Source organism: Gasterosteus aculeatus, chromosome 13 (assembly GCF_964276395.1).
Source record: "Gasterosteus aculeatus chromosome 13, fGasAcu3.hap1.1, whole genome shotgun sequence".
Classification (NCBI taxonomy): Eukaryota; Metazoa; Chordata; class Actinopteri; order Perciformes; family Gasterosteidae; genus Gasterosteus; species Gasterosteus aculeatus.
The window spans coordinates 10,755,886-10,768,233 of record NC_135701.1 but is presented as its reverse complement, the minus strand read 5'-3'; the positions used below and the strand labels follow the sequence as shown (position 1 = coordinate 10,768,233).

At 40.3% G+C, this 12,348-nt stretch overlaps 1 protein-coding gene across 1 annotated transcript; it reads right to left on the bottom strand.

The window, feature by feature from the left end:
* Positions 1–1,520: 1,520 nt before the first annotated feature.
* On the bottom strand, positions 1,521–7,879 carry slc6a4b (solute carrier family 6 member 4b). The gene is made up of 14 exons (XM_040196824.2): positions 7,859–7,879; positions 7,512–7,803; positions 6,591–6,725; positions 6,266–6,485; positions 5,976–6,114; positions 5,749–5,883; positions 4,919–5,022; positions 4,506–4,633; positions 4,283–4,395; positions 4,008–4,139; positions 3,749–3,848; positions 3,531–3,631; positions 3,152–3,319; positions 1,521–3,046 (listed from the first exon to the last, which is right to left on the bottom strand). The coding sequence occupies exons 1-14, from the start codon at positions 7,877–7,879 to the stop codon at positions 2,966–2,968; spliced, it is 1,869 nt and encodes a 622-aa protein (XP_040052758.2). The 3' UTR covers positions 1,521–2,965.
* Positions 7,880–12,348: the final 4,469 nt, after the last annotated feature.

The following is a 12,348-nucleotide window of genomic DNA, read 5'->3' as shown; positions in this document are numbered from 1 at the left end:
ACTATTGATTAATATATTCAGCAGGTTACTATTACATTGCTCTGACTGTTCCAATGGACTGAAAGCTGCAGGAGCTTGTTAGTTGTTTATAAAAATACAAAGTGATTTTAATCACTCCCCTTTCTGTTAACAATTAAGTGCGAGGGCCCATCACATTTCCCCATTTCTGAAATGTCAAAGAGCAATGAAGAATTGATATAAAGGTTAAGCTCCTTGCGGTTATATCCTTACATAGTTACTAAGTATGACTGATGTGGCCTTTACCTTCATCCCCTGTAGAGCGTAAGAGCGCACACCGTGGCCAACCTGGCTCTTAATTATATGCCACAGAAGCTTAATGAATGTTAGGAGATTTCACTCACGGTGGCCTGAAATCAAAAAGAGAGGCTTCCTCAATAAATTAATCAAAACAAGAAAACATTTCATTGAAGCATGAACTCAAACATCCTGTTTTAATATGATATCCGAGGGCATTTAAAGTAAATTAAAACAGTTTTCTTAATGCAACAGTGAAGCATTGATGGGATACATACGCCCTCAAAAGATTGCTGCTTTTTATTAACAAAACCGTTTCAGCACTGTAAATGATACAGTAATAATAATAATAATTATGGTTGATAATAGGAACAAAAAAAGCTCATTTAAAACCAATTGTGACTTTCATCGCTCTGTGTGTATGTGCTCATCTGTTTCACAGTTTAATGCAGGTTTGGTGGGTCTCCAAAACCTCCAGTTTATACTATAGCAAGTCATGATTATCTATTTCTACTACACTAATGTCATTTTATATAAAAAGACACACACACATATATATATATGTATTTTATATTGGATATATGATGTATGATGTGATATATGATGTTCTTCTTGCAGTTATGAAGGCTTTGTCCTATAGACTAAACTGCATGAAAGCTGTAATTCCACTTTTTGGGGGATGGATGCACCGTAAACATTTTCACAGTCAGTCATTTATTAAATACGGTTTGTTGAGCTGTTCCGTTTAGGTTAAGAAGAAACCGTCTATTAAGCAGGGTCTCTTTTATGTGTCTCCTGTGCTTCCCTGTTCTCTACTTCAATGGCAGTGACACAAAAGCGCTTTGATGTGCGTGTCCATCAACCAGCAGCTCGACGGGGAATCAAATGTTGCAAACCACTTTCTACTCTGGTGTACGTTCGAACCTGTCGACCTTGAAGTGATCGGCCTGGTTTTCCGAGGAATAAAAATCAGTTGAATAAGTAAAGACGTGACGTAATCGCGTGTCTGTGTTTGAAGGTAGAGGCTGTTGTGTTTCCTTCTATGTCGATGGATTCTGGATGTTGCAAATTAGATTGTTAATTAGAATATCTAATAGAGGTGACCAGCTGACAGCCATTACAAAGACATGAAGATCACCATATTCACAAAAACTCATTTCTCATGTGGAGTGCTGCACGTTTACAGGACAAATAATGCCGCTGTTGTTATATAGATGTTTGGAATTTACCAACATTTGGGGATTTTTGGTTTGTTTGTTTATTTTCATGTTTGACCTCTATGAAGGAAAAGAAACACAACAATCAAATATGTAACGGATACTATAATTAATTTATACACATCGCACTACAAAGGTTGAAAAGGGCTGAAATTACACAACAATCATCAAATTGCTCCTCACGTTACTCTCTGAATACTAATAAAGGATAAAGAGCTTTCAAATAAATTGATACACAAGTGATATGATATTGTGTGTCTACAAAAAAACAGCACATTTTAACAGTCTTGAATTTGAGTGAAAACATTGGAGAGACACAATGTCAATACAACCTTTACAATTTGTGTAAAAACAGTGTAATAGTTAAGGCAAAACAGTCTATCTTGAGTTAAACAAAGGCATCAGATAAAGATCCAAAAGTTCATTTTAAATATAAACAACCAAAATATACTCACAGGTGTCACTCAACGTTCATATTTTAATGTTCTGGACGGCAGGACGTTCTATACGTTCTCTGATGCCAATACTACAACAATGCACTAGATTTGTTTAACAAGATATTCTTCTGAAAATGAACTGATGGTCTTTGTCTGAGGGCCTCAGGTATCCTTGTTTAAAACACTTGTAGGGGAAAAGGGAAAAAGAAAAAGCATAACATTTTTAGCAGATATATCTAAGGGCTGGCGTGAAATCCTACAGACGCACTGTATTTAAATAAACTACTGGGACCGACGTGATTACGCTTTGATCCAATTTAATCTCTTATCTCTGTCTAGCGAAAAAAAAAAAGTTCAATACAAACCACATACAATATATTTTTTAATTGCCACAAAACAATACATCAGAGCTGTAAACACTTGATGTAAAACACATCAGCTGACATACTGAGAGTGTGTCGTCCAGTTTTCTTTATTTCATGAAATTACATGCAAAACACTTCTGCCAGGATTATTCTAGTGAAAAAAAAACCCCAGTGTTGACCTCACTGCTGCTCCATGTGCAAGGCTGGTGTTTCCATTGTTTCATCTAGCTTTCACAAATAACAGAAACAATTAAACTAAATGAGAAAAAACGCCCCATTTAATAGACATAATATGCTGAATGTTACCTAGAGCTAGTTGGATGTATTTCCCTTGGCATATTGTTGTTGTGAGATCAAGCCAGCTGGCGTTTGAGTTTACGTAATTGCTGCTGACTCCTTCAACCGCACGAACACTTGAAAACAGCATCATGTGAAGCTCCGTACTGTAGATCTGGACACGCAGACCACAGAGAACGGTTTGATTACTACCGGAGTTCCCCTTGGAATCTCAAGTTCAGCAGCATTTACCATTTTACAGAGTGAACGTGTGAAGTGAGGGTTGACATGTCGGACATCATCAGCAGGTAACAGTCACGGTGCCAGAAGACGTTCAGGTTCGGTCACAAATACTTAAATAGAAATGTTTTGAGCAGAAGCTACGAGCGAGGGTGTTTTTCATGTGTTTTTCTTTCTACGGCACAGTAGCCATGTTGAGGCTTTCAGCGTGGATGTCTGGAATGGTCCTCTCGGGTCGGAGACACACCGCCAACCGCTTTGGAAAACCAGACGGCTCAAAGTTAATTTAAAGGGAAATATTTCAGACAGCTCATGTTTTTGAAGCATTTCGCACACTTTCTTTTTCCTCCGTTCCACTGACCTGTTTAAGGGATCCGGGGGTCCACACCAGCTTGTAGACCATGTAAATGGGGATCCAAATGAAGGATGATAAGCCGATGATGTATCCCACCGTGATGCTCCAGTCGGGGTACTTGTAGTCAAACAGCGTTAGGGGCGGCCCTTTCAGCAGGGAGCTCACGATGATATACTGAGAGGAGCACATAACATTTCCATATTCAATTACCATATGTAAATATGACTTTTGTTATATAAAACAGATAAAGGAAGTCTCAACAGCGTAATCATTCAACATGTCAACAGAAGAATATTAAACTAATTGTAGTTTAATATCTTTCTGCAATGTTATTGAGCACGTTGGAGGGAGGAAGTAAATTGGAGCACAATATTTAAAGTCTCACCGCTAAAAATGCAGGACTGATGGCAACCCAGCACACCTGCCAGTATAATCCTGGAGATTTGCCCAACATGGATTGAATATCATTGCTAAATCTTTTGATACCTGAAAGCAACAAAATAAACTCTTGTCATGAGATTTGATCATCAAGGGCTATCAGTTGACATTCACAGGTACAAGACGCTGACGATCAAGGTCAGTAGATTACAATGTCTTGTTTACCATAGAACCAGGAAACTGCGATGGCCTCAAGGAAACCCACAGCTATAATGGAACTGCCTACTCCAAATTCCTCCAGCAGCTTTACCACATAGGCACCACCCTGTCAATGACATCCACTCAGAGTATTAACACACGTCATCACTAGACTGCAGGTGTCAGGTTTTTATTCACTACAAGTTGTCCAAAATAACCGAAACCTTGCAACAAATGTGATTGAAGGTAATTGGGATGCACACGTAATAGCATTTGAAGAACTTACATTTGTTAGGGTACTTAGAGAGCCCAGAAAGCAGACAACTACCAACCCCAGAACAAAGAGTTCACGTCTGTGGCCTAACTGCTCCGGGTATTCATCCAGCACAGCTGTGATGATGGCCTCCAGCCCACCAAACTGAAACGCAATAACGTTGTTGTTGTTGTTGTTATATTGTACCTTCTGGATATTTCAATCTGCATGAACCATCCAAACAGTCAATGGGAGTAACTTAAATCACTGCAGCAGCTGAGCACCAGCATGCACATCACAGTTCATACCGTGCTGTCCAGTCCCAGCATGATCATCATCACAAAAAAGATGATTGCAAAAAAAGTTGAGCCCATCATGTTTGCAATGGCTTCTGGGTAAGTGATAAAAAGTAAACTCGGTCCTGAAAGCATGAAAGAAGTGAACATGAAATCATCCATGTTAGATTTATTACTGAATTTTATATTTCTTTAATTAGTTCAAAGTATTAAATACAAAAACTAATTTGCTTACCTTTGTCTTTTGCTACATCCTCAACCTCCACTTTCCTGATCTCTGCCATGTAGCCCAACACCGTGAAGATCACAAACCCGGACACGAAGCTGGTCAGACAGTTCACCAAACTGGTCACAATGGCGTCACTGTTGAAGAAGAAATTAAAGCTGGTTCAGGAAAACAATGCTTTAATTATTCTTTAACTCAATGGTGTCTTACAAAGAATTGAGCCTGTTCTTTGGTTTAATGACCGTTAAAGCACATTTAAAACGAATGCCCCGCTCCTTCCTTTGGCATTGTATTGACCACATAATGCATGAGCAATAAATCCCACAGCTTCTCCAGGACTCCTGTCCTCATAATGTGCACGAAATGCCTCAAACTGCAATCTTTATTTCCACAAATGTAGGTTCAAATGACTCAGCTCTTACCGATAGCAGTTATTTGTGAAAGGGTTGTAGCTGGAGAGAGCCAGGAGCACCCCAAACCCCGGTCCCAGGGAGAAGAAAATCTGAGCGGCAGCGTCCACCCACACCTATATTATTAGACAGTCAGAGTGACAGAAGGAGACATTGCACTTACATACTGTTAACATACTGGGGTGCTTTGGGGTTATATGGACATTTAATAGCATGAAAATTCAGTATTTATTAGCACCAGTCTTTCCTGTCGGGCCCCAAGTGTTTTTATTTTTATAGTTGTGATACCGCAGCATAATTTACTAAGCAGAAGAGAGGTGTTGATATAGTCATATAAAAATCTAGTTGTAGCACAGCTGTACGCAGGGACATCTGAAGAGCAGCAGGCGTTCGGCTTTAAAAAGAAGAGGGAAGCGTTGGATATCGGCGAGTGAGACAGAAAGAGAGGCCTTTGTTAATAGCCAACAAATCTAAACCAATTATGCATCTTATTATCCTGCTCTGTGGCTTATTTATGCATCTCATTTCGTCTCATCCATATTCCCTTCCAACCAAAGCACTCACACATGTTTAGCAAACAACCACAGCGGGCTGCAGAGGAAAATGAGGATGTTTCACAGATCCATAAAACATACTGGCAGATTCTCCAGGGACTAGAACTTGTAGTGCAGCTATATAATAAACTACTACTTTCCATGCTTTTGGCATGTTATAAAAAGAAATGTTTGTATAATTGAAATTATGTTTCTCTTAAATATTAACTTCTCGGGAAAGTCAGATATATTAAGTACACGATGACCACGGTTTTCTTACAGGGGACCGACCAACTTTTTTCAACTCACACTGGTCTCCAGCAGCTTCCCCCACTGGGGCTTCAGGTAAAACACGACTCCTCTCCAGGCCCCCGGCAGAGTGGCGCCTCGAATTAGCAGGATGAAAAGCACAATGTAGGGGAAGGTGGCTGTGACCCACACTACCTGGTGATGACAAACAGAGATCACAGTGATGCAGGATACACACACTAGTCTTCTGCGTTATTGCGTCGCTGAAAGCGAATGCATTGTGTTACCTTCCCTGAAGTCTTCACGCCCTTCCAAAGGCTGAAGTACACGATGGTGAAGATGAGAAAAAGGCAAAGCATCAACTGCCAGCGAACACCACCAACGTTCTTCAGCCCCGATGACTTGTGGATTTCAAGAACATTCCTCCTGTAATGACACAACGCGCACGTCATCGCAGTTTCAGCATTCAGGACCACATTTCCCGTACAAAATGTCTAGCCAACAATAGCGGCGTAGAGCATGACCACAAAGCTATTTTAACACGCGGTCTCTGTAACGCACACTTACATGCACTTACGTGTAAAATTCCTCAGCCGGAGACCTGGAGGAATTCGTCCAGGTGACGTTGTCAACGCCAAAATAGTTGGTGCAGTCGGGGGTGTTCCACACATTGTCACAGTTAGTCCAAGGAAGGATGGTGGAGAAGGAGGAGTAGAAATAGAAAAGGGCCCAGGCGATGATGGTGTTGTAGTAGAAGGACACATACAGGGCGATGATACAAATGCTATATCCTATACCTGCAACAGCACGGGGAGATGAGAGAGGAGGGAAACACACCCGTGAAATGTCTCCGTAACGATTTACCGGCTCTCTGGATTAACTGAACATCTGTGATACCTTACCTTTGAAAATGGGGCAAATGTGTTTCCATATGGATATGGCTCCGGTTCTGTGGAACTGTCCCAGAGCCAACTCCATGTAGAAGAGCGGCACGCCACCAAAGATGGCCATCAAAATGTAGGGAATAAGGAAAGCACCTGCACAGAGATGCATGAGGCTTTCACACACAAAGGTAACGTCAGAAAGTGAGCACGTTCATAAACCACGATGACTTAAGAGGGCTGGAATCCTAAATTAGAAATTAAATATGAAAACACATCTGAAAATGAGACTTCGTATTTGGCTCATATTTTTACGTTTGCTTTTTTGCTATTATGCTAATTGTTTTCTATACAGTGTACTATTTCAGCTCTGGAGGGGATCTTTGTTTGATCCAACCATGATTAAGACCCCAGCGTAACTATGACAATACCCTTTTTTTTCTATATATATTCACAAAAATGAAGTCACAAACTTTGCTTAAATGCGTTTTTTAAATAATTTACATTGTCTTGGCTCTATTCAGTATTTTCATTAACTATTGTTGCAATGCAACCCTTAATTGCTGATAAATAAAAATATCACCTAAATATTAACTAAAACACAACCTGCACGCACAGCAATCTGTGAAGAATAAAAAAAGAAAAACGATTCACTTAATTGTTCTGCTTGAGTCGCTTGAATTTGTGAAGCTGCTGTTTTTAATATTGATAAAAGGTGATAAAAGAAAAGTAGACACGAGCTATTTCGTAGGAAATGCGTAAAAACTTTTTTGTGGAGTTTACAGTGATATTTTGATTCGTGCTTCAGCACCATGGAGAGTTTCTGCGTGCGAGGATTCAACAAGAACATAAAGAAGTCTTTACCAAAAGGTTTATTACACTAGATTTTCGAATAACACGAATCCTAAACTAACAAAATGCAAAAATGCCTCAACCACTTACCGCCCCCGTTTTGATAACACACGTAGGGAAATCTCCAAACATTTCCCAGGTCCACTGCGAAACCGATAACAGACAAGAGAAAATCCATTTTTTTGCTCCATTTGTCCCTGGACTCCGTTTGCGTGACCACCGGCGCCGGGGCCGCGTTGTTGGCGCTGTAGCCGGCTTTGGGGGAGCCTTGGCGGGTCAGACTGCCGGCCATGACTGCTGAGTCCTGTCGGGCCGTCGGACTGTGAAAAGTCAGCCAGAGGAGCAGCTGCGTGCAGAGCGCGGTGTCTGTCTCCGTGTGCGACTACGACGGGCGAGGAGGGAGGAGTTGATGGAGCTGCGGGCAACACTTGATGTACCTGATCGTGGAGACGGATCATGTCATGCAAGGTGTTTTTTTTTTTACTGACGGCAGCCTTGAACACACTGGAGCCACTAAAAGAAAAAAGGTCCAGCTGACTTAGTGTTGTTGTTGTTGCTGGTCAACAAGATGGATTTCATGAAGTCAACATGTAGGACTTGGCCACTCAATGTGCCTTTTTAGCTCATTTTAATACATCATTTTCTGTGACATGGGTCATTTAACTGATAAATTAAATATTTTTGTGTCAATTTGAATTATAAAATTCCAACAATATATGAAAAACAGTGACCGATGCTCGGTCAAAGGTTTCTACATGCTGCCAGGCAATACAATTGTTAGCTTATAGTAAAACATGTAATACCGTTTTTCTCAATCGCTTCAAGTCGAAACATTCTCATCTTTGTTTCATGGGACAGTTTTAATGCTCTTTTGCATGTCTACAAAAGCCAAAATATTGTGTCAATTGGCCGATGCCCCCAAGATAAAAAGTTGTTTTGTCAGAGTCTGTGAGTCAACGGTAAAATGCTTCTTACACGGATTGTATGTTGATGTTTTGTGCAGCTGAATGCTGAATGAAAGAAATTGAGAATAATGTGACAACTTAACGCAGAATCAACTCATCAGTTTTGAACTGAAAAATATGTTATTGCGAAAGTTGTAGGCAACCTCCTCATTTGCATATGAGAGCTAAAACACCTGCAATTAGCTTGAATGAATAAGAAATCCAAATCTTTTGTAACAATTAATAAATTGTTCGGAGATTATTTTTGTTTACAAAGTTCTCATTCACAAAATGGAGACAAAGCATGTTAGTAATTTAGTAAAGATGTTAAACAAAAGGTCAAGGTCCTGTTTTTCTGAAAGACGGCAGCCATTAAGTTTGATACCTAGAGATGTGAGATGCACCTTGAGCCATCCTGGCTTCCTCATTCCATGTTAATATAGTTTGGGGAATACAGCTGAAGAGAATCCCAGCAGTTTACCTGCACTCATTAGGAAAAACCTGATAATAATACGTTGTAATCAAATTCACAGCTTTTAGCGCTGAGCACTGAAAAGGGCGCGAACTGGATATTCAGTCACGCAGGAGAGAAAGTGCACCCAATGAATTTACTTTGTGAAATTGATATGACAAATAGATGGGAGGATCCGGGGCCATCGTAAAACTGTCCCTTATTATAAAAGCCAAGTGGTGACGGACCTGGTCTCAACATCAACCTGAAGCTGGCAAATGGAAAAAAGCTGTTAATACTGTAATTCTATACCCTATTGTTGATCGATGGAGTTGCAAAAGCAGAGCCTGCAAAGCAGATAGAGCGATAGATACAGCAGATAGATCCATAGATAGATACAGCAGATAGATACAGTAGATAGATAGATAGATGCAGTAGATAGATAGATACAGTAGATAGATAGATACATACATACAGCAGATAGATAGATACAGTAGATAGATAGATCAGGAATTTACCATTATTTTACGGTATAATACCGTAAATGGTTTTTACACTATGTTACCGTAAAATGGATTACCGTATGTTACCGTAAACTTGAACCAATTTTACTGTGAATTAACTGCAATTTGCTGGCAGTCGACGCTGGTAACTTACTGTTTTATTTACAGTGCCCTACCGTAATATATGGTATGTTGTCGTATATTGGATTACAGTTACAGTGTTACCCTACGATTACTGTTTTTGTGTTATAAATACCAGAATGTTACCGTTTACCTATAACCGTATACTTTTGCATTTAATTCCCCACAAATTAAAGAAAGACAACCAAACTCATTTCGGTCATAGTGGTTGGAGTTTATTAGATGCCTTTAAGACAAAAATGTTAGATATTTGTAACCAAGAATAAAACATAAAATATAATAATGTATACAATAATAAAAAAATGAATCATAAAATTATTAGGAACAAGGTAAACTAACTGCAACAATACGCTATGGAACACTTTCAATTGACCGCAGCAAACGGCTGCCGTCCTTAATCCAGTGCCTCTGTAAAACAAACCAAAATAAAATATTTAGAAACACTGTCAATGGTAAAATATTAAAATTACAAAGATGAGGAAGACAACAAGATGTAAGGAAAGAGAATGAAAAAGAATGTTAATCATGCTAGGCAAATAACACTTACCAACGTTACTCGCAGAGACGAGGCAATGAGAAACTCCTCCGATGTTGAACTGCTCAGGTGTTCTGGATGAACTGAGATTACGCGTCTGACGTCACGTTCAGGAGCAGTCGGTCACGATTAACACTCAAATGACTATTAGGCAATGAACACTTTGAATAATACAAATATTTATAATGTTTACATTCTGGCCACTGAAATGATGGGAAAGGTGGTGCAAGGGATAGGGAGGGTGTGTTGTGCAGTGCAAGGTCAGCGGTTCGAATCCTGTGCCAAGTCGAAGTGTCCCTGAGCAAGACCCCTAACCCCCAATTACTCCACATACAATTATGTCAAACCATGGGCGTTTTGGATAAAAGTGACAGCTGCATGTATAGTAATGTCCTGTAAGTCAAAGTCATCATCGTATCTCATGAGATACCATCTCATTATGGTGACTTACAGGACCTGTTTTTCAGTGGCTGACATGGGATTCCATTCATTAACCTACAACAGATGTAGATGGATTGTGATTCACTGCACTTGTATGTGTATTTCCACCACTTCATAAAATATATGTAACATGCAGTTGAATTACGGTAGTCTGCTATTATTGTAAATTGACAGCTTTAACTGTTTATTCATGACATTGGCCGTTAATTTACAAGCAAGGGATGGAAATTTAACTGTATGTTACAGTTATTATGACATACTGTAAGATATCGTTAGAAATGCACCGCAAATTTACAGCAATTTGTTACAGTGTATATAGATAGATAGATAGATAGATAGATATAGATGCCAGGATGGGGGGTAAACAATCAGCTGGGGGGGGGGAGGCTGCGGTTGCTCAGCCGAGGTGTGGTGGCCCCTGAGGGTCAAAAGCATAACAACATCACAACAAACCATATAGCACTGGCCTTCTCTAATATACAACCCTGTCAATCTGCATTGCCACATAAGGGCAGAAGAACATCAGACTGACAGGAGGCTCTATTGCACGCGCTGGTGCCTGTTAGAGCACGTCGGGTCTAATCACACATGGACATGTGCATGTGCTCCGTTGACAGACAAACAGACGTGGACATTACAGACGTTATTTCTAAAACGTTGACTTTTATTTAGTTTAGTTTGGTTGGTTTTCGTAAATTCCTCTCATCTCCAAATCACAACTTAGTAAATGTAACTTTCCCCTTTGGCGCTGTTTGGATTTTCTGTTGAAATGTGACAAGATAAACTCCCATTAATGAGTCAACGCACCTGCAGATTTTCCTCTTTACTGTTACGTGTCGTGGTTTATTGTGGGCACTGAAATGACAAACACAAACCCATTAAAAAGTGAGCGAAGGCAACATGGAGAGGAGCTCCTCTGAGATGTTCACTCGGGCAGAAGTCCTGGTATGGCATTTAGAAAGACATGCCATTACCTGAAATTATCCAGTGAAGGTGTGACTCATCCCAGCAAGGGAATCCTGGGTTGAAGAGGGTGCTTGTGTGGAAAATAGAGGAGTCCTCACAATGAAGCAGGGACAGTTCCTTCCTCTCAGGCGGGGACACTTTAACTGCCGCTCCGTATTTTAAATGAATATTTCATATACTAATTCCTGGATGTCTGAAAAGTGTAGTAATTGTAGTTTGGTCGAGTATTATCGGATTTTGTTTGTTGTGAAACTATGAGGGAAGCTCCGGGGGGGTCCAGCCCCTCTCAGTCTGTCACCCTGTGTTATCCCTCCATCCTTTCACCACCTCATCTACCTGACAGCCAGGTCCTGCAGGCGGAGCCGGACTGGTGCACCGACGCCTGCGGACGCCTCCTGCTCATTTTTTGACTCAGACGCGTTCTCGCTCATAAAATACACTCGTGAGTGTAAGACTCGTTGCTTCGTGGGAACACAGATCATACACTCAAAGTACAATCAGACAAATCATGGGATATTTTGCCACATTTACACTTCAACAAAGGGGTTGAAGAAAATTGTCAAATGCAAATTATCATCAATATGCATTCAAGTAAAATGCAGAAGCATGACAGCTTTAATTTGTCAAACACAGATTTGAGGTGTTTTGTGTGTACGCGTTGTTAAGGTCAATCCAGAGAGTGAACCTGATGTGTCCCAAGTTGTGTAACTGCAGGCTGGTGCTTTACAAGTGGAGCAGGGATGCAAACCTGCTTTGAAATTCAGTGTATTCTTTCGATGGCACATCTTAGATGCCGAATCATGTGGGTGCTGAATGATTTTACCAGATTAATTCAAATAAAAATTAAAAAGATCTGTAGGATTTCGAAATACAATTATCCTTGTCACAAGATCTTGTCTTTCCTTGTCTCGGCCACAAGATGGCATAAAGATCCAATGTTCCCATG